The 23,576-nt window shown below is 48.3% G+C and overlaps 1 protein-coding gene across 2 annotated transcripts in view; it reads right to left on the reverse strand.

The window, feature by feature from the left end:
• The window catches only part of LOC119382682 (ecdysone-induced protein 78C), a 141,333-nt gene that overhangs the window by 70,554 nt on the left and 47,203 nt on the right, over positions 1 to 23,576 (reverse strand). The window contains exon 1 of one of the 2 annotated variants that reach the window (XM_037650484.2): positions 21,455 to 21,825. The exons of the other annotated variant lie outside the window; for it this stretch is intronic. Coding sequence (XP_037506412.1) covers positions 21,455 to 21,788 — 334 coding nt within the window. The 5' untranslated portion in view covers positions 21,789 to 21,825. Of the gene's footprint in view, positions 1 to 21,454; positions 21,826 to 23,576 lie in introns of those variants that run through there. 2 annotated transcript variants of the gene reach the window in all.

Raw genomic sequence — 23,576 nt, forward strand, 5'->3', positions numbered from 1 at the left:
CGACACGATTACTCGAAATATATCGACATCTTGATGGGTACTGAAGATGGATAATGTGAAGCGGAACTTGATTTGTATCGTACAAGGATTTGCCGTGTTTACCCGCCACGGTGGTTTAGCGGTTACGATGCTCGACTGCCGACCCGTAGGTCGCGGGGTCGAATCCCAGCCGCGGCGGCCGCATTTTTGATGGAGGCGAAAATTCTTGAGGCCCGTGTACTTAGATTTTGGTACACGTTAAAGGACCCCAGGTGGTCTCAATTTCCGAAGCCCTTCGCTACGGCGTCCCTCGTAATCATACCATGGTTTTGGGACGTTAAACCCCAACAAGTATTATTATTATTTAGGATTTGTCCTATAAAAAGCATAGGAGTAGTCAGGAAGGAGGAGTGGGAAGGTGGTGAAGATGGCGATTCAAACTCCCTGATCCGATTTTTTTTTTTTTTAGAGCTTGCATGCGCATGTATACATCTACAAACACACGTGCGTCATGTGAAGGTGTCGGAGTCATACCTGCATCCCTCGAAATGAAATCCCGGATATGCCCCTTACAAAAGTTTCGCAAAAACGCAGTCAGACAAGGCGGCAGGATAAATCGGACCACTTCGCCGCTGCCGGTATTCGAACCCGCGTCATTCCTCGTGCTCTGAGCCCGAACGCCTCATAGTCACTGAGTCACCGCGGCTTGCTTGCACCGACGTCCCGGAAACCCCGTATGTTGGAGCACCAGCATGTGGAGACGCGACGCTAGCGATGCCACATTAATGCTATCAAAACATCACATGCAAGTTATTTCATTACGCACGCGCAGAGACGCTCCTGCCACGTCGTTTTCACATTGTCGCAATTTGTTTGTCATCAAGACCACCATCGTGGAATGCCAGTACATTCAGAAGCGGCGTCCATGACGTCAAGTGCAAGCCATTTATAGAAGCACCGAAAAGTAAAGAATCTGATGCAGGCAAACTGGTTTCTCACGAAGCGGTTAGGCTGCATTCAAGTAAAAATTATCTGATGTATATCGTGTGGAGTGTGCGCGCTGCCCCGACTAGAAACTTGAGGCAAGGTTGGGCGCTGGTGGCTATTTGACATCACGTAAAATATCAACCAAGGCTTGCCAACGTGATTTCAGAGATCTCAGCAGGAGCGTAGCCAGAATTTTTTTTTTTTTCGGGTGGGGGTGGGAGGGGGAGGCTCAATTAACTTTTATGTATGTTCGTGAGTGTGTTTATGTGTGCGTGTATATGTATGTACACTTGCAAATTCGAGAAACCTTGGGGAGGGGTGAAATTGAACCCCCCCCCCTCCCATTGGATCTCAGAGAAGAAGCAGGAGCAGCACGCTCGCTCGCAAACTCACTCACTAAACAATACAGACTAATTAGTGTTTAGCTTCCACTGCGGAAGCCACCTGCAGAGCTATAACTTTTTTGCTCAGTGGCGGCGTATTTATTTGCCCAGCAACGCGACCAGGCACCCAAGGTCGAGGAGGCGAGGGAAACATTTTGCCAGCTACACTGGCGCACTGAAACGCGGAACGGAACAGCGCAGATGGCTGCTGCTGCTGCCGATACCGCGTCCCTGCACCACGGCGGCGAGGGGACACGCGAGAGAGAGTGCGTTCACCCAGGAAGCGCGGTCATTCACCTCCGGCGCTGGCCCTGAACTTGCCCCAGATTCGTTCGCCGAGACTCCGAGAAAGCGCGCGCGCATCCCCCCTCTTCTTCTCCCCTCGGGCGAAGCTTCCGAGGCAGCTCGCGAGATCTCCGCGCGTCTCCACCCGTCAGGGAGGGTGAGCGCACCCGCCCAACGCTCTGCAAACTTCCAGCGAGCGAAGGAGGGAGGGAGGAACCGCACAGAGCCGAGGCTGCCGTCGCCAGAAGAATCGCCCTCACCCCGCGATTCCTCATCCTTCGAAGCCCGGCTTGGCTCTGCCTCTCACTCTCCTCTTCCTCTCCCGGCGGGCACGCCCGGGGCGATCGCAATGACGTTTCGGCGCGGCAAATTGTAGGTAGGCAGCTCCGGCAGGCTTTCTTGCTTTGCTGTTCTCCGCACAGCATGCAGGCGTAAAAGCTTACGGCTGAAAAACACTGGCCTCGCAAGCCGCATTTGGTTGTCGGAGCTACCTCGACAAAAAAAAAAAAAAAAAAAATGAAAATGGGGAAAGATACAGAAAAATGGGAAAGATAAAGCGAAGGGCAAGGAGGGATCGAATCCCGAAGTTTTTATAGTACACGCAATGCATGCAGAGCACGTTGGCGCAACGGTGCCGCGACGGCGTGCATCCCCCTCTCTCAATTTTTCTATCTCCAACGGTATTAGCGTTCCTTTGCTTTTCTCGCTACCATTGGTTATTTCCTTCGACGTTTTCCTACCGGTCTGTCGGCATCTTCCGGCGTTGACCTCCTCTCCTCTGAGACGGCACGATGCGCTTATTTTGCCAGCCTCGACCGTTAACTGCAGTGACGTGCTCGCTTCTCCGCGGGGAGGCCGGAGAAAACGCCGACAGGCGCATGTATACATATTCTACGAGCACGCTATACAGATACGACGGCGTTGGTTAGTTCCGTGGCGGCGACTGGGCGGGTCGATAGGCAACAAGTGCCCGCGATGAACACCGCGATGTACCCAGCGTTCTCTACAGCGTTGTTGCTTCCCTGCTGCGAGCAGGGGCTGTAAACGACGAGACGAGTACTGGCTTAGCGGGGAAAACGGGACCACAGAGTCAGGCGCGTCTGCAATTAGGTGCTGCAGCAGTCGAAGGCGATGGGAAAATTATGGACGACTGTCGTTTAGAAAAGCGCCAGTCACGACTTTGAACGTTGTTGACGGCCTTGAGAAGCGGACAGCATAAAATGACACAAGCTAGCGAGGAACAAGGCACGCACAGAGCGACCGCAGTGTCGAGGAGGAATCCCGTGGGCAGACTGTGCTCCGAAAACGTGTGGCATTCTGTGTCGGCAAGTGCAGCAAACCGACAAAGGTTACGGGCCCTAGGAATCTGACACAAACGCTGAATGTCTCCGCCAATTCAGGTTGCTGCTTCGTGTTCGCATAGCCGAACGCATCCATAACGAAATGACCCGTATAACGGAGAAGAATTTCTTGCGTTCTGGAATCTGTTCCATGTTATTATTATTTGTCTGGTTCACTGCCTGCTGCTGTCCTATCAAGGAGGGGTTATCACCTCGTCAAGCTACTCACTGTAGTAGCTTTTTGTGACAGCTCCTATCTTTCCTTTCTTCGAAAGGTGAATAAACTTGATTTGACGTGATTTGATTTGATAATACGAGTGCTAAGAAGTGCGCTCTTTACGACGAAGTGACATGTACAATGGAATATATTGAAGGTCCCGAGCGTTGTGTTATGAAAGCATTTGACAGTATTTTCCTACGCGCACTTATGGATGAGAATAACTAAACGTAGTACGGTTCTGCTGACTAGGATCACAAAGCGCTGGGAAATTCAACGTTTTCCTATATACCACGATAAGTAAACGTTTCCGGTTGACAGGTGCCAACAAAAGGGGAGCCTGTAACACTGTAACTTAGTTTTGAACTTGTGCTAACCTTGAAATTACCTTATGACCTTTAACCTGCGTCAACCTTGTGGCATCGCTGCACATGTGCGTCACACACACGCGCCGCCCAATTACGAATTAGAGGGCGGTTCTCGTAAAACGTTTGGCGATATACGCACCGCCATTAAGAATGAGGGCGTTGCCCCCAACAATATAAATATGAAGTGGTGTTAATCAAGTCGCAATCGAAACCCCTTTCTTGAGAATCTAACCAAGAAGAACGCGGATCACATTGTGTGCCATAAAATAGAGCACGGTATTAAGGCGCTGCGCGCAACAAGTCCTTGTTTGGTCTGTCCTTGCAGCCACAAACACTTGTGGAAAGCATGCTTCGCCGCGGTACATGCATGCACTGCCGTAAAGGGCTGGCCCTCATGGAAACCGGAAACGTTTAGGCATCGCATAATTGCGGCGCTCCTCCATTCGCGCCGCGCGGGTTTTATGCGGGCACCGAATTACGTAATGTGGACGGATGGGGCGACGCCCGAAATGAACGATTAAGCGCCGCCTCTGTGTGTGTGTGTGTGCGCGCGCACGTCGGGAACACTGCGCTCGACGACACCTTAATTCATCACGACCGCGTGTAACATGTCCGGGTTGAGCGCTTCTTTGAATGCGCGTAGCGTTTATATATACACCTACAGCCTACGAGAGCTCTTCCGCTTTGTGCTCGGGTGTTAGACAGAGAAAACGCCTGCGGCGAACTTAAGTGAACGACGGTGACGGCGCGGTCTTTGTTGGTTTTGTTAAGGGAGAACACTTGCAATCTGTACAAATACGTTATTCCCTCTCTGAATCTCTGGTTCACATGCATCTTCGTGATGGCGGAACAAGGGACTCCAGTTCTCACTCACTCACTCACTCACTCACTCACTCACTCACTCACTCACTCACTCACTCACTCACTCACTCACTCACTCACTCACTCACTCACTCACTCACTCACTCACTCACTCACTCACTCACTCACTCACTCACTCACTCACTCACTCACTCACTCACTCACTCACTCACTCACTCACTCACTCACTCACTCACTCACTCACTCACTCACTCAATTCAAGACTTTGCTGCAGCGCAATAGATTGCAAACACCACACGGAGGTTCACACGTTCCTCTTTGCGAGCCTCCATTCTGCTTCTCATTGACAATTCGTTCTGCGGAAGCGTGCAGCCACGCATCCCACATCGACGGGAACACAATGCGACGCGCATATTTTTACGCTAATAATTTCCGTTACGACGTCCATGGCACACAACCACATGAGAGGGGGGTTCAATGCGTGCATGTGGCATCAGATCGTTCGTATATTCATTTCAATGAGACATTACTGTGCACGTCGCCACGTGCGCATGCGATCACAAAGGGTTGCGGAGTAGTTGACAAAGAAGGAGGAGCGAAACCGCGATGCGGTGGCCCCCACTATCAATCGCGCCCATGCGTGCGTGCACAGACACAACGGGAAGCGCTGACGCGTTGCGGTTCCGTGGGTGGCTCGGAGAGAGGAGGTGACCGGGAGGTGCGGGGAAACGAACGGTATACGTACGACGTGCCGGAAGTCCGCCACGGCAGCCTGTCCGCAAACGTCAGACCACTCGCGTCGCGCGAGAGACGACGGTGAATTCTGTATAACGTTTCCTGAGAACCAAACTCTGAGGAGATGCCCAGAAAAAGAAAAAAAAAAAAGGATCGAACGCGCGGAAGCTGGGAAGAGATGCCAACGTAAGGTAGTGAGGAAAGCGGCTGATTTTAGTATCACCGTGCACAAAAGTGCCGGAGTGAGAGGAATTACTACGACGCATTGTATAGGTAACGTGAAAACAAGCAAAACGAACTGTGAACTAGAAAAGCAAAAATGGACGAAAAAAAAAAAGACACCGACAAGGAGTTAGCACGACTACTTGGAATTACGAAGATGCACTTACACCAAGTCCCGTCGCATCAAATGTATTGCTGAGAAACGCGAACTCTTCCACGAATCAAGTCGACTGTTTGTTTATTGGGGGTTTTGAGTGTGGTCTTTGACTCTACATTGCTTCTCTAACAACACGGACATGTTTCTCAAACGGCACTGCGTAATACCTTACGCGTAACAGCGAAATGTCGTTGGCATGATTCTGCATAATACGCTTTCATGGATAGTTCGTTCTTCCCCCTGTCAACGTGCTTTCGGAGCGATGGAACCTATCGGAACCGTATTCTCAAACGGTTAATTCGACCACGTTTTCACCGGAAATTTCGTAATACGACTGCGGAAGTAAGCTTTTACTGGCATTTATTTACTATAATAATAACAGTATTTTACTTTACTATAATAGTAACTATAATAGTATTTTTAATTTCAGTTCACTAGCTTAAATAACATTCCAACGATCCATGAACAACGTGTCATACGCCCGCAGCCGTGCCGCCACGCTTCCGACCAGTGCGGAAAAGTTACCACCGGGAGAGGGTCAATGCTTCAGAAACCATAGCGCACTAAACGAAAACGAGGCAAGATGACCACAAGTCTCTTGTTCGTTCACTGCGCTTCTGGAGTACCATCAACTACCAACACGCCTATACGTCTTCTCTTCTGGAGGGCCACTGCCACTGCTGCGGTTCGTTGGGGCCTCGAGTGATGCTGCTCCGCGAATAGTGTTGTGCGGAGCAGTATCACTCGAAGAAGACACACCTACCTTTGCCCACTATTCGGTCACAGAGTACGGCCATTTTCATACTTTTCGGGAGCTTTCCCAGGATAATACGACATTTCGGATGACACGACCTGTTTGCCTCCCTACTCGTCTTCATTCCAGAGCGAAACTGCTAAGAGGCAACGCTTTTTAAAGCGTGGCGAGGTATGCCTTCCGGGTTCGGCAAAGCACGGCGCCTAAACCATATACGGTGCAATAGCATTTCTGCAAGTCAGCTCGCTTTATCCAAAGTCAGGTCTTGTATCTTGCAGAGCGTTTTTCTTACTTGTACATGTTTTCTCACTTTACTTTTCTTCTTTTTTAAGAATACGAGGAATGCATGTTAAATAGAACGTTCTTCTATATGTAACACCCGGACATGGAGCCCAATGCATGTAGATCCCATGTCGAGAAAGTGTTCTGTTCATGCATCTACGGTGAGCGATAACCACCTGCTGCGACTTTGAATGCATAGAACCGAGAACTACGCGTGAGAGCATTCTCACAGCTGCCAAGCTTTAACTGAAAGAACTGTTATACAGGTTGGCTTGCCGACTATAAGTTCTTCATCAAGCCACCAGTGAAGCTTCTATGCTTTCATTTAAGTGGCTATACATAAACCGAAGGACTGCACTACGCTATCGTCATTTACTATTATTATTTGATATGCGCACACAAATACACAAGGACACAGAGGAGTAAGGGAGAGCGCAGGCTGACAACTGTCCACCTAGAGGGGCACAACGCCTGCCTACACTTTCGGGAGGAGGGAAGAGATAGAGGAAAGGAAGGTAGGAGGAGAGAAAGAGGAAAGATGACTGGAAATTTAACTAACAGACAACTAAAAAGAACCCACGCAGTCACAGCTTAGTGTGTGCATGTTATGGACTGCTTTTCTGCGATGCTTTTCTGCGATATATGTTCAGATAGCAATGGTTCGCCATCGATTTGAGAACCTTACGAGAAGCCGTGATGAATTTCGATGGAGCCGAAATGCTATAGACGCCCGTGTGTTTAGATTTAGGTGCACGTTAAAGAAGGGCCCCAGGTGACCGAAGTTTGCGCAGCCCACCACTATGGCGTGCCTCATAATTATATCGCGGTTTTGAACCGTGCAAAGCTAGATATTATTATTATTATTATTATTATTTTTTCTTTTATTTCTATTATTTCTATTATTATTTCTCTTTACGTGTTTTTGCTCTTTTTATTTCTGAAAACTGTCTGTACTGTATTGTTTATTTTTATTGTTTTTTTTTGCATGCGCCAGCACATAGACCTTACGGTTGTTCCTGGGCACGTTAAATAAATCATTGATTGATTGATTGATTGATTGATTGATTGATTGATTGATTGATTGATTGATTGATTGATTGATTGATTGATTGATTGATTGATTGATTGATTATTATTATTAGAAGCAGCGATGAGACTGGCCGGAACTGACTGCCGGCCTGGGCTGAGCGAACCCGTTTTCAGACAGGCACACTTTCATATTCCATGCCTTTTCTCTGTCTCCTGTTCCTTCATATATACCTTGAATCCAGGCGATCCCACAAGCAATTTGACGCTTGGGTTGCGCGTGCTAAAGAGAATATTGGTAGCTACGTCAGATGGCCTGTCAAGTAAAAGTACTTCCTGGACTTCAAGTTACACATTGTAATACAATGAGCTTTTCTATTTTTTCCACAGACCCGTAAATAGACAGAGATAGTGCGAGAGAGAGAGTGAGAGAAGGCACAGGGGCGGCAGGGAGGCTAACCGGGTTACATAACCTATACAGAGGTATGCAGCGACGAATACGGTTGCACAAAAACACCCGCAAGTCGAAGCTACACGAAACACTGGTACCGGCTCGAAGACGAAACATACCAGCTCGAAAACCGCGTACGATCGCAACGTTTTTACATTTTAACGAGTTCATTTTTACACTTTAAAGAGTTCATCGCGACTTCACTCTCCACTGTTCGCATTCTTTCTCACATCTCGTCTTTATTGGTCGGGCACGAAGCTAAAAGATTTATCAAAAAAGAAAAAAGAAAAGAAAAAGGACACGAAGAAAAAAAAAAACGCCAGGCCTGCGCTAAAACCGCAGCACAGTCACAGCGAAAGCTGGAAGAGCGGCGTTTCTAGAGCCCGTTAAGCTCTCTTGGGGCTACAATACAAGTACACTAGAAAGGTACCCACTACGCCATAAATCACAATTTTTGTGAAGTTTGGAAGCACCTATTAAGCCATTATTCGTCATTCTGCGGAGAAGCGAGGCACCAGCTACACGTCTGTAAGGCATTATGTGCACTTTGTTCACGCGACGACTGATGACGATGAAGAATTATGGCTCAGCCCTTTTTAATGGGTTGGAATCTTTAAACGGCCCACCAGTTATGTAATTTGCATTGGGTGACGCCCGGTCGCTATTTCCCTCTCCCGTCATGCTGTATAACATACGTTGACGTGGGAAAGAGACGGGGGGGGGGGGGGGGGGGAGCGAAGAACTTTACTGAGACCCCGAGGAAATGGATCATACGCTTATGGGCTTCCTTGGCAACCAAAACAAGTGCCCTTGCGAGGAACCACTACGCTATAAATCATTGTAATTTTACTGAGACCCAGAGGAAGTGTATCATGCGCTTATGGGCTTCCTTGGCAACCAATCCAAGTGCACTTGCGAGGAACCCACTACGCTATAAATAATTGTAATTTTTGAGAAGTAGGCCAGCAGGCACTCTGCCATTTTTTGTCATTCTACGGAGAGCGTTGGTACCTGCTAAACCCATGTAAGGCATTATGCGCACTTTGTTGATGCTGTGCCTGATGATGAAGAATTATGGCAGGGTCCTTTGTAATGGGTTGGAAGCATTCAACAACCTGCTCGTTGCGCAATTCGCATTGTGTGACGCCTGGTTAAGGAATTCGCGTTGTGCTACGCTTGGTGCTTATTTTACCCTTCTACCACGCTATATTGCATATGCTAATGTGGTTCCTTCCCGACATGAAGCCTGTATAGGACCTTTCAGCAAGCAGTTTCAAGCACCGGCATAGCTCAGAGGTTGAATACTGGGCTCCCACGCAGTGGACCCAGGTTCGAACCTCGTTCCATCCTGGAATTTTTTTCTTATTTAGTTTCTTTTCTTATTTCGAGCGATACTGGTTACGGACACCGGCGGCGGCGGCGGCGGCGGCGGCGGCGGACAACTACGGCGCCAAAAACGGCCGGTGAAATGATCTCATAACAGCTTTCGCTGTAAAAGAAGCCGCTCGGTTCTTTATTCATTCCCATAAGATGACCCAAAGGCGAAAGCCATATCTTCTACTTGTTCATTTTTCTTCTCAGTCAATTTGTACCGATACCCTCCCAAAAGCTTCCTGCACCTTGCACAATGTCACGTAATGACGTCATCATGACGTCACAAATTTTGGTAATCTGTGACGTCATGATGACGTCGTCACATCATTATGATTTTTTTTGCATCACTCGTACTGACGCCGACGCCGCCGACGGTCAATTTTCGTGTTTGATGAAGCATCTAAGCGTTTCGCCCTAATAAAACAGATAGATAGACAGAAGAGAGAGAGAGACGGGCGCAGTTAACCGAACGCAAGCGCTGTCCGAAAACCAAAGGGCACAGCAGCACCACATAGTATACGCTAGTGTCACCAAGATGACGTCATACTGTCATCGCTCATGCGGCGTTGCGTGCGCTGCCCCGTGCGTGACGTTCCGCGCGCTGCGCTCGCGGAAGCCAACAACGACGCTAAGGAAAAACGAAACAACGATAAAGAGAACGCCTTTCTTTTCTCTTTCCGAACAGCGGCGGCGGCGGAGCCTCCCGCTGCGTCGACCACACGACGTCCGGCCGTGGCAATGACCCCGATCGCCGCTAAAGGCGCTGCTCGCTTTCACTCGGCACTGCGAGCGCACGCCGCGTAACCGCTCGCGTAACAGGCCGTGCCACGCACTCCCCTCACTCACCTCGCGCCCCTCCAAGATCCGCGCATCTATAAATATACATACGCGCGCGTATGTATGTATACACACACCGCGTGTTCCATTTCCTGTGCACGTATTCCTTTTGTCTCAGAGGCCGTATCTATACGTTCGCGGTGCGGTATTGTGCGTTGCGGGCCCGGCTAAGAGAGCGCCGACTAACCGTTCCGCGTTCGTTAGGAATGCCATTCACTTGGTCATGTAACTACTACTCGTAACCCCTTCAGGCGCGAATTATGATGCACTGTCTGCGAATGAGTAAAATTCGCGGAACGTAATTCTAAGTCACTCAATTTTAGATTTCAATAAAGAAAATGAATATGTTTTGTGCGAGCTTTACTAATTAATCGTAATTAGCGTGTAATTAAACATGTAATTATTGAACAGTTAGCCTCCACATATTTTTACATAAAAAGAATCAAATCGTAAACTTAAAATACCTGCGCAATTTGGGTTTGGTTGTATTCATTTCGAGCAAAGAAAAATAATTTTGGCGCTCCTGGAACGCAGCAGTTCGAACGACCCGTTGAACATCGCAGTGACTTCGCCAGTGTGGTCGGCTACAGTTATACACAGAACGCTGAAGTTAAGTCAAGGCACACCGACTATGCAGAAGGTTCAGTTCATCCTACGTGCAATGTATCTCGCTCTTCGTTGACCACTACGCATAGTCCAAAGAACTGGCAAAAACAAGTTGCGTCCACATATGTGGACGTTGCGCCTCGAGAGGGTAAATCCGGTGACGTCAGTGCGTCCGACTCGTGCTTTGATTGAGAGCTTGCTAATAAGGAAAACGCCTTCCTTACGACATTTTAAGGTGATAGTGAAACGCATTGCTGGATTAGATTATTCATAATTACAGGTACGACGCACGCGTATATCGGCTGAACAGAATTAGGAGATATGTCGTTATCTGGCCATTAATGCGCACTCATTAGTAGCGGTCGCGATACCTCGTCGGCTTTTACGGCGTTTTATTTTGTACTGAATGAGTTCTCTGCTCTCATTTGTACCTCCCAGGGGCGTAGCCAGAAATTTTTTCGGGTGGAGGGGGGGGGGGGGTTCAACCATACTTTATGTATGTTCGTGCGTGCATTTGTATGTGTGCGTGTATATATACGCAAGCAAAATTGAAAAATTTCGGGGGGGGGGGGTTGAACCCCCCCAATCCCCCCCCCCCCCCTTGGCTACGCCCTTGGTACCTCCCATTAAAATCGCTCCTGTCTGATCTATTCTTTCCACGGGTCTCGTTTTCACGCACACCTGTAAGCGCTGCAGTGAAGGCCAATCTGGGTTCACTTCACAAAAAGATCCCGGCTTTGCTGTTCCAAATTGGCCATTGATTACTCTAAGTAAGTGCTCGCTTCGTTTCCAGGAACTCGATGGCCTATTGCGGTGGTTGTCACGTTCACCGTTTGCGCACTAAATATCTACTAGGGCGAAAATGTGCCAATTTGAACAGAAATTTGTGCCGCCACGACGTACGCGTACATAGCTGAAACGGCAATTACAACTTTTCTTTTTCTGATCTGACAACAAACAATAACAATGGCGCAAAGTCAAATTCTTCCCAACTCCAGACATAAGGCCGGCAGGCTTGGCCTGACGGTCCAGACGTGGGAGTCGCCCGGTGCGCGCTAAAGCGCGCCTTGCAGGACCTCAATAAAGTTTTACAAACAACCAACCAACCAGACATAAGGGTAAAATAGTTCGAACAGCATCCAGAAGTCAATAAAAGTACGAAACGAAGGAACTAATCGAAAGGAACAGGGGACAAACATGGCTTTACCAATTTCTGTAGGGCTCTTTCGAGCTCTGACGTCCATTCTGACGGCGGTTGTGAAAAGGCCCTGGAAAGGCGGCCACGCAACCACGCTGAGCTTTTGAATATCACTGCAGTAAGGTGACCAGGATTGAAAGGAAAGCACACGAGAGGGCTTAGGTCGGTGCACCGCGGTGGGTACGAGCCATTGCGAAGGATCATTGATAGATAGAGCGAATTTATTAGAAGGCAGAATTAAAGGTCGGCCTGAGCTTGAGCGCTCTAGCCTGCTCTGCACAGGAGAAAAGGGGAAGGGGGAAAAAGGGTAATGAAGATGATGATGGGGACAGGAAGAGGCGATGCGTATGCACAATGACCACGTAACACAGTGGTCTTCCTAAAGTGCATTGTCAAGTCCAGTACTCTTGAGAAACTCTATAAATGCCATCGTAGCAGTCGTTGATGCTTTCTGTGAAATCCTCACCAACAACAATTGTAACAACAACGAAGCAGCACCTGCGGCGGGGGTCTGAAGGGTGAGACTATACCCAATAAAACTCCACCAAACTTCAATGAAAAAAGGAAATGATTGACAGCTAATACATTAAAAAAAAATGAAGGCAAAAATATGGGAAGCACTCAGCTCGAACATAAGTAAATATACGACACAAGTTCGCTGTATACAAAATTACAGCCTGCATGGTTGCCTCTATGCACATTGCACGCTATTGTACTGGAGACGCTATCGATATGAGGGCCACGACCGAAAGGAATAGACGCAACGCCATTGCTTCAACGGCGATTTGCTATGCCATCTTGCAAAAAGCGGAAATGAAACTATGCAGCAGCGCGCGAAAGGCAGTCCTCGGGGCTTTATGGTGAAATGACCCGTAACTGCAAGCGCTATACGAGACCGTATAACTCCGCAAAAGCTCTCTCCCTCTCTCGCTCACAATCCATAGAAGAGCCGGTCGTTGACCCCAGTCTCCGCAGAAACCGGACGTAAGATACAGATTTCGGCGAAAATTTCACATAAAAAGATACAAAATAAGCGCATAGTCTAATGCTACCAATGCCTAATCGGCTTATGAGGTCGAGTAAAGTGTTTGTGCCATTGATTTCACACTGGACTCAATGCGCCGGCCAGCAAATACGCATAGTTCGATGACGGAGCATCAACTATAGTCAAAACATTAAGAAATTAAATTGAGGGGTTGTACACGCTAACACCACGACTCAGTAATGAGGCACTTAATCTTGACCGCTTATAGTTATATATCGTGCACATGTAGATCTAAGTACACGGGTTCATTTGCATTTCTCTCCCATGCAAATGCGGCTAACCGACCGGGTATCGAACATTCGAGCTTAGCGCGCGGAAAACCTTAGGCGATGAGATACCACGAGGGGCCCCAATCAAAGCAAGTGAAGTGTGTCCAGAAATGATACAGGTGCAATTCTTTTCTATGACATTTTTTTTATTTATTCATCGAAGTATGTACAGTTCGTACAACGAAGCCTGCTATATAAATGCGTGCGCGTTCATCCTGTAGATGCATGCACTTAATGCCGAGATTACAGTTCATCGATGCCTGTTCATCGGTTTGTTAGCTGCTTCAAAAACTGCCCACGTTTTGTTTTGATAACTTCCGTTCGTTTATCAATGCGGCACCATGTTAAGGCCGGCGTGGACTTCACTCGGCTCGGACAAAACAAAAAGGCGGTTACCTTGTGCGCTTGCCTCACGCGCTAAAAAAAAAAAGAAAAAAAAGGCATAGTCATAGCGCTTGCCCCGCTTCAACCTAATGCATCAGCAGGGGAAAAAAGTGCACGTGTAAACTTATCCTGAGTCCCTGCGACTGTACTTTGCCAATTTCAGTGTTGCTGCGTGACTGGACGTTATGTGTAGCGTTATTTTCAGCACACGCAATGTTCGTGTAAATGCATTTTATGTGAACTACGGTGTTATGTGACTTGACTGTATTTTGTGTTGTTCTTCGCGTCGCTACGTGAATGGACGTCGTAAATATGCGATAATTTTTATGGCTCGACTGACTTTCGTGAACTCTCCATAGGCATATATCATTATTGGAGTTTGACGTCCCGAAACCATGATTCGATTGTGAAGGACGCCGTGGCGGAAAGCTCCGGAAATTTTGAAGACCTGGAGTTCTTTAACGTGCACATAAATATAAGCACACGGGCTTCAAGCATTTTCAACTCCATCGAGTATGCGGCCGTCGAAGCCGGGATTCGATCTCGCGACCTTCGGGTCAGCAGTCGAGCACCATAACCGCTGGACCACCGTGGCGGGCACTCTTCATTAGGTGCTCCTTTATGTAATTTTTTTTTAATTTCTCGTTATTGCCGTCGCCGTTGGTCATACCCAGCACCTCCACAACAAAGCTGTTACGTAAAATGACACAAGGCGTAAATATATTTACAAGTGTATTTACACTGAGGTGTACAGCACCGACCAAGATGGAGGATAACATGCGCAGCGGAGAGACTAGTCCTCTTATTTGTCATCTTCTGTAGGCAGGAAGCCTAAGTTTTGAAGTGTGCTAGCTACGTAGCAGTACAATTTAAAAAAGAGTGGTGACAATTAATCACGGCGTTCCTGAAACGGTAGGCGCCGAACGAAGAGCAAACGTATTGCGAACCGGCATACGGGAGTTCGATGACCTACAGTGTGTCGCCGGTCATCCGTACGCAACAGTTCGCGTTCTTTTTTTCTTTTCGAAATGTGAGCGTTTCCGGTAATAAAGCGTGTCATCCGTCCACATACGAGCGCCTTAATCAAATCGCTAAGTCGCTAAGTACTGCGGAAGGAGACGCGCACAGGTTCCGCCAAGCCGCCACGTCGCGAGGAGGTCAATGAACTGACCATCGTCTGGCGGCCACCGAAGAAGTAGCGCGAGGGGGAAACATTTCCGGCCAGGTACTCGAAATTTCAAACATCGAGACAAAGCCTTTCAAAGAGGGACATCCAGGCTTGCGAGGCGAAGTTAAGACAGCGTTGAAACCAAGCGACTGGCATCCAAGGTCGTTGACCCTGAAAAAATTTTCGCCTAAGAACGACAAATGAGCAAGCTTTTTGCTTCAAATATAAGCGTGTAGTCATTTTTATAGCACGCTGGTTCCCATCCTCTACTTAAGCTTTGATATATGGAAAAGGTGGAGAGGTCAACGACCCCGACTGCCTTCAGATGTCGGTCAGTGTCGCAGAAATCACCTACGCACCCCGAATTTTCGTGGGGTATAGCTAAATGCCCACAAACTACAAATCACACAAATTAATGACGCGAATGGCTTATAGTTTACTGCAAACGATGGCGTACCAACGGAAAGCAGTTCAATGACCGAGGAACGGGCAATCGCCGAGATCTCCTAATGGAGCGCGCCTGGAGATACAGTCAAACAAGTTGCGGGAAAAAGTACGTGAGAAAGATGCGCACAACCGAAAGCAATTCGGAAATGTTGAGAGGGAAATGGACTTTACGGATTTTTTTTTTTTTTCTCTTACGGACGGAGTTCGACGACCCCCGTTGAATCACGGTATGCCACATACGTAATAAACGGGAAATATATCAAGATTTCGGTAATACGGCTTCACATGTTAAAAGAAAAAAAAAAACTCTCGATATTCTGCAACTGAAAGAACGAATATAGATTACGAAAGCAATGAATATCTTTGAGAGCGGCAACCTGAATTACGGCGGGGACTGCCAATAGGTGAAGCATGACTGTCACTGCCACAATAAGCGTTAGAAACCACATTTAAGAAAATCTCTAGCTCAAACCTATACAGACAAACCAAATATGTCCGTAAAATGAGTCCGAAAGCAAGAAAATGACCTATGATGAGGTCAATGACCCCCAGACGACTGCGCATGGTAAGTGACGATCTCAGCCAAACTCATAAAAGAGCCCGTTTGACGATTTGTTTGAATACATAGACATCGAAATTAAGTAAAGCAGCTGGTTAAGATACGTGTGTCTAACAAGACGAAAGGGTTCAATGACCTTTCACTCACTAAACACAAATGTGGTACAATATACGCAATGCATAGTACACAATAGACGTGTCGCCAGTCGTGTACGCGATGATTTCGTCGTTCATAAACCGCAGCCGACACCTCGGAACATCTGTGGCACCGGGGCACAGGTGTCTGGCGTCATTGACCTTCAGCTAGCGTGGAATGCCTGAGCAGTAATTGAGATGATGTCATCCAATCTAAAGCCGGGTTTTTCAGCATCGCGACAGTACGTTTAACCTGAGCACATTAGACAAGACAACTATGAGTAAGAACATAGCAAGATACGCACGAGTAAAGGTCATTGACCTGGTCCCAAAGAGAACCAGGTGGTCTGTATCTTGGTCTACCGGCATGGCCTTGAGAAATAAAACTGGCCAACCGAAACAATTATTAGGAAAAGGCAGTATAAAAGTTATTGCGACTACGTCCGCGACTCAGCTACTTTCGCATAGCGTTGGCAGGTTCACTTAGTCGACTGAGTTGAATGACCTCGGGTGGGTTGTGCTGTGAACACGACTAAAGTTCCCTGCAATAATCTTCCCTCAGTACCGGAAGAAAACAAAAAGTGATAAGCGCGGAAATGCTTCATGACATGACAGTGCAGTTACCGGTGACCGGCGGGTGAGAGACCGTGTTTTATTCGAGTTCAATGACACTGACCAGTGCTATCTGGGTCAAAGTATCGCAACTACCTTTTTACATACATCTCGGGTAAACGAGATCAACTTCATTCGTCGACTGCCACAAGCGACAAGCTATAGCTTCGTGCACGAGGTTCAAAAATGGGTGCTGAACCACTATGCAGATTTTCAATGCCGTTATCTCTATTACACGAAAAAAAAAAGAAACTACAAAAAACTATATAAGGGTTTTTTTTATCTCTCAACTTAATCTAGAGTGCTGTTGAACATGGTACAGCGAGCATTTCGTATCTTAGCGCTCCTCGCACAAACCTGCATTCTTTTCACATGCTTACCGTGGAAACTCAGAGATACTTTTTAAGATACTATAACATATGCACTCAGAAAACTCTATGGCAGAAGCCAAGCTTCATTTTCAAAGATGAACTCACTAGCAAGAAAACCATAACTTACTTCGGAAAACAGCACCAGGACAACTGTGAAATTTACGTAACTCCCACTAATGCGGTCTGTGCGAATGAAGTACCTTTTGTCGACCATACCTATGGCCCCACAATGACACTTCGTGCAATATACAAGACCACATTACCCTAAAATATCAAAGCAAAGCTGATATTGACCATTACTGCGTTTTTCTTGACATTTTAGTGCGGTATTACGCCGGCAAACAGAAGTACCGCCTGTACCACTAACTTCAGTGGCACTTCTGCTATGTGTTTTCATCTATTGGCATGTGTATCAGAGCGATTTGTGGCACCGGTTATTCACAGGCCACCCGAATGAATATTGCGTGCGCGACTTTTGAGTTCCGGCATTTTATACCAAGCGCAGACACTCACTGAGGGTATATTTTCGAAAAAAGCAACACACACAGATTTTTAAAAGTGTACTGGTTTACGCCTCATATGACATATGAAAAGGACAGCATATAGAAAGGAGAAGGTCCTGTTCCTGAATGTGGCCACTGAAAATCCATCACAATGACGAGAGGGTGGGGAAAAAAAAAAGAACTGCGACGCAGGTTTTAGTTTCAATATCATATAGTTACCAGAGAACGTCGCATATTGCGAATAATGGAATAGGTTGGAGGCTTCCTAATGAATGTTCTAAAGAAACAAGTGTTTAAACTAAATAATGGCGAAACAGGATCACACGTCGATTACTGCACCTTTAGGATCAAAACAAACGTCCGAGAGTAAAATCCGAAACTTTTTCACTTATTATTGGCAATGACAGAAAATAAAAAGAACGAGATTAATCAGCTTTGCATACTTAAAAAAAAGAACAAGGTATACTTACACGAACAACGCATTATAAGGCTAACAAAAATAGATGACAGATGAGAGGTAAACTCAAAGCTACTCTCGCGATGCTTTCACTAAGATGAATAACACAAACACGATCTAAGTCGCCAGCACAAGCTCAATGGCCATGTCTTGTATGTGTAGTAACACAATATGTAGTAGATCGAAACAGAAAGCACCCAACCGAATACTGGCTTTGCGACATATACTATACATTGCGAGAACTTACGCTCAACGACATGGCACACCGGCACACAAGCATGACTTAAGTCTCCAGCAAAAGGTCAATGACACTGTCTTGGATAACTAATAACACAACACTGAGTATATCGGAACAGAAAGCGGCCAATAATGGCTCTGCGACATATGCTATACATTGCGAGAACTTACGCTCAACGGCGTGGCACACCAGCACACAGCGCGTGGACGGACCTAGGAAGTACGATGACCCCGCAGTCAGCCTGTCACAAAATTAGACGGAACATCGCACTTATCGGTGATGCATCCCCGGTCTTACTGAAAGCGATGCTGCCACATAACACGCTCTGTCGAAAGCGGCAAGTAAGCGCGAAGTGTGGCATAGGCAAGGTCAGTGACCCCTACGTCGTTAATGTGTCGAATTCGAGTAAACCCCATATGCGATCATGTAAACGTGCATACGATGTCTACGCTAATCAAAATATGAACGTTGCGCAAAGCAAGAAGACGTTTTGAAAGCTGGCGTTAACGGAGCAATGAACGTTTGGACCAAGGCGCAGAGTTCACTGACCTACTGTGGCGACATCCGAAACTCGACAAAAATCTCGGTACCCGATACGACCATAGCGAGCAAAATATATATGTATTCATGTTTGATTGATAATTCTGCGAATGGTTGCACAAAATAAGATAATCGAAACTCACGGAGAACGCGAGTGGCGCGGCGAGCGCCGCCATAGAACCAGATCAATGACCCTGGCCACGCGGCGCGCCACATTCAATCGCGAAAATGACGTAGCATTCACGACAGGTGGCGGAAAAGGAGCCAGACTAGGGAATGACAATCCTACGGTCAGCGTTGCTTCGTTGCAACTTCGTAGACGAGTGTAGAAGTGCGATACAAGACTAAGTCGAGCCGAGGGGTCGATGACCCGAGCATACAAGAGAGTAAAGACTGTAGAGTACGGATGACGACAATGTTGACGCGACACCTTGAAATATTCTCGCTCTTGCACGAATAAGAACAAGGAAGCTATAAAAATAACTTATTGATAGACAGATGAAGTTAGAACCGTATACTTTGATGACCTCTTCTCAAAGGGGCGAACGAACACAGCACAACCCGGTTGTACAAACTTTAAATTTTCCAAACACGATTGCTTTCGAAGCTGTCATCAAGTGAGAACGCTTGATACACCTTCCAGCGCGAAAGGTCAATGACCTAATAGCACCAATGAGGTGAATAAAAGCATGTATATGGCAGATGGACGCTAGAACGAGATTCAGTCAGATCACCTTTTCACGTCACCAAAGAGACTCCACAGGTTCGTAAAAGCGAGATGTGGTCACACAGTTCCAAATCGATCTAAGGGTCGATGACCCTGAGAGCAAAGTTGCACGAAGTGTAGGCGACAGTGCCTGCCGAGCACGAGGACATTATCTATGTATACTAAACAAAAAATTGCATTGCTTAAGAGGGCTGGGGCAGAACTCCCCGTGAAATAAATGGAATTTCGGAAGGACCATCAACGTATGCCGGTGAACGTGAGTTCAATGACCGAGACGTACGATATTTCGGCAGAGCCGAAAAAAATTCGTTAAATGGAAAACCGGCGAATTTTCGCGGTTGCGCAACATCGTTCGCAACCGGAAGAACAGAACACTATAACGAAAGTAAAACTTAAGAGGAAGCCGTGGATGCAGACACGTGGACACGCTGAGTTCAATGACCGGATGATTGACAAACTTAAAAATCCTTAAAAAATTAATTGCGTTACCTACGACGGAAACGAAGTGTACACTTTTCAAGGAATAGAATTCGGTCTATAGCCGGGTCAGTGAGATATGAGTGAATTAGTCACAAACACATAGCGCCCAGTTGACTTCATAGGGAACACGTTGGGTTCGTTGACCCACTGACGATACACACGGTAAGAAAAGTCAACAATATGCGGCACCCGCGTCGTACATCGATGAAAGATGATCATGTTCCGTGATTTACACGACATTTTGCGTAGCGAGTCTCGGAGGCGCAGCAGCGAGCGCCCGGGGACCGAGCGGCTCTCGGGGTCATTCACCGTGCCAACGACCTCGGAATGGTGAAAAGTGCCGAAATCGCGGAAAAAATTCGGGTTTCATAACTGGGAGTCCCTTTAGAAGTTCGAGTTATGTAGCATTTTCGGCGCTACACCAGTTTTATTACGAGACTGGTGACTTCAAGACTTGGGGTCGGCGACCAGGGCCGTTGACCTCACGACCAACATTTTGCAAATGCACTTCGGCAAAGAAAAGTCAAATATTTTCTAGCGTCGGCCGGTGGAATTTTCACGTTAAATAACTTTCGGCGGAAGAAACGGTGATAGCGGAATTGAAAGTGTGAAATTGAAACTCGGACGCCCCCGAGGCGGGACGATGACCCCTGAAGCACGTGCAATGCGAATTTCCGATAAAACTAAGCGAAATCACCTCTTGGACTGCTTCTCAAAGAAATGGAACATTTCTGATCCCGCGAAGAAGCAGAGGACGTGGTTTGCGAGCCGACAACGATGCTGCTAGCGTGCCGGCACGTCAACGACCTTGCGCCGGTGCAGTGGCCGCCGGATGCTTGCTCTCCGCTCCAGTGCCGTCCAAGCGCACCGGACGGTCGCCAACAGCGGAGGGTGGCCTTTGTAACCTGTGTGGAAACGAAGTGTCCCAACAAGGAGTACGGAAATTCTCATCTCCCAGCACGTGCACCGGCGGATCGCTTCGTGTCAGTCGAGGACGGAAGCTCTCACTGACATCAGCAAAAAAGTGATTGCGTTAGCCGAACCGAAAGTGTGAAAACAACTGTGTCGAGACGGCACATAGTCAAGAAAAAAAAAACACCACTGGTGTAGTCCCGAAGCACGCAACGGAAGGCACATAACCGAACCGCCGGAAAGTCGCCAGGGCCGGAGGAAGCACAACGGAACGGCAGCGGCGGCGGCGGCGGAGGTGAGCGACTCGGCAAGGTCAATGCCACGGCCGCTCGGAGCGCCGGCTCGCAAGCATGCCCAATGGAAAGTGGGCCCGCAGCTCGGGCCACGGGTCCGTCCAGACCGGCGGGACGTTCTGCTCTTCGCTGGACGGCCGTTGTCTCTCAGGAAGAGAGCGCAGCACGGGGTGTCATTCTCCGACCGCGGGTTCGATGACCGAATGAGTCGGCGTCGTCACCACCGACGGCAGAGCCAAAATTCACCGAGAGAGAACAGCCTGCCCGCACAGCCGCTACGTGATGAGCTCACCTTGTTTGATGGACGCCTTGGCGAGTCCCGCGTGGTTTGCGATGCCCGAGCTCTCGGGCAGCGCGCACAGCAGGGCGACGGGCGGCGATCCGGGGGGCGCGGTGAGCGGCGAGCCCGGGCTGGCGAGGGGTTCGGCCGGGTACGGCGGCAGCGGCGTGTACTCCTTGTAGTCGCCCGGCTCGAAGTAGCAGGCCTGCTTCTCTTCGTAGCCTTCCTTCTTGACCTCGAAGAAGCCGAACTCGGCGGCCGCGCCGAAGCCCAGCTCGCTCAACTTGGCGGACTCGTCGGTGGAGCTGGGCAGCGCGCCGTGCTCCTCCAGCTTGAAGGCGTCCATGCCCCCCCGCTCACGGCATGGCCTGCGCGGACACTGCGGCCGGTGAGCCCCCCGCACTGTTTACCTGGCCGGTCGTTGACATCGAACCTGTTGAGGAGGGGCACCCCGCCGCCGGAACCTGTTGGCTTCCTCCTCCTCGCCTGCCGAGGGGGGGCCCGCCGGCTACCCCCCTTCCCCTCCTGGGGAGACCCCCCTCCTCTCCATCGGAAGGAGGCTTCCTCTTCCGAGGACTGCTCTTCCTTCCTTCGTCGCTCGGCAGAAAGAAGTCCCGTAGCCGGTACGCCACTCCGACCTTGGCAGCGTACCTATCCCGAGGGCTGGGAAGAGCAGCCGATGCCTGGACGAATGAGTCGCGGCGCTTCTCCGGTGAATTCCATCTGGTCTACTTGGAGTTCCCCCGCTACACTTGTTGGAACGCGTGTTTGTTTAGTTGATTAGAGCGCAAGGTCGCGTGCTTGATCAGCGGAGCGACGAAGTCTGATCTGAATCTATTAATAAAACATCAGACATTACACCTAACCGACTAAACCAGTGCGCGCATTCTCGAGAGCGGTGCGCGTATTCTCGAGAGTGCAGCAAGGTAAGACCATTACAAATCGGGCACTGGAATGCTCCGTTAGTGCGGTCCACATATACATATCACGCACACTGTAGTTGCAGCACAGGTATGCAGTGACACAGCATTACAGAAAGGGATATTTGTAGTGCATAGCACTGGTATTATCAGGTTGCCGCTGACGATGAAGACGAAGGCTTTTCCTTCCTTCTTGCGGTCGCCGTGCTTCGCCTTCAGAGTGACATAAGTGTGACATCGCGATCCATGCGGCACGCACGAACTGCAGCGACACGATTCAAACATATGCGTTGTGGGCGACAGGTGGCTTGCGCACGGTGAAATGGCGGCAGTGCGTTTGAAAGCACTGGTTTCAAGCACGACAGCGCTGCTTCCTGGAACGTATAAGTCTGAAGGCAGATTAAATTTATGGTGTTAGGTAAGGAGGCTGGCGAGATCGTCATTACCGGCTAGCGTCTTAGGTTTCTAAATATCATCGCATGGGACGGCATTTACCGCTTTTCCGAGTCGGGAATTGAAGTTTTATGTTTTTGTCAGCCGGAAGCTGCATAAGCAAAAAATAATCTCGGTCCGTATTCACAAAGCGCTCTTGTACTGAAGTTGTTCGTAAGAATAAATTTTATAATACCTGGGGTTCACCGTCCCAAAACCACGACATGATTATGAGGTCCGCCGTAGTAGAGGGCTCCAGAAATTTCGACCACCTAGGGTTCTTTAATGTACACCTATAGATCTAAGTATTAATCTCAATCAACCAAAGGACCAGGCAGAATTTCGCACTGGCTTCTCAACAATAGACCATACTCATACTATCAATCAGGTGATAGAGAAATGAGCGGAATACAACCATATACATAGCCTTCATGGATTACGAGAAGGCATTTGGTTCGGTGGAGACATCAGCAGTCATGCAGGCACTGCGGAATCAGGGCATCGAAGAAGGCTATATAAACATAATGGAAGAAATCTACAGCGGATCCACAGCCACTATAGTCCTCCATAAAGAAAGCGACAGAATCCCAATAAAGAAGGGCGTACGGCAGGGAGACACGATCTCTCCAATGCTATTCACCGCGTGTTTACAGGAGGTTTTCAGGGCCCTAGATTGGAAAAATTAGGGATAAGAGTTAATGGAGAGCATCTCAGTAACCTGCGATTGGCTGATGACATTGCATTGATGAGTAACGCGGGAGACGAATTACAGCTCATGATTA

The sequence above is a fragment of the Rhipicephalus sanguineus genome, chromosome 2, assembly GCF_013339695.2.
Source record: "Rhipicephalus sanguineus isolate Rsan-2018 chromosome 2, BIME_Rsan_1.4, whole genome shotgun sequence".
Taxonomy (NCBI): Eukaryota; Metazoa; Arthropoda; class Arachnida; order Ixodida; family Ixodidae; genus Rhipicephalus; species Rhipicephalus sanguineus.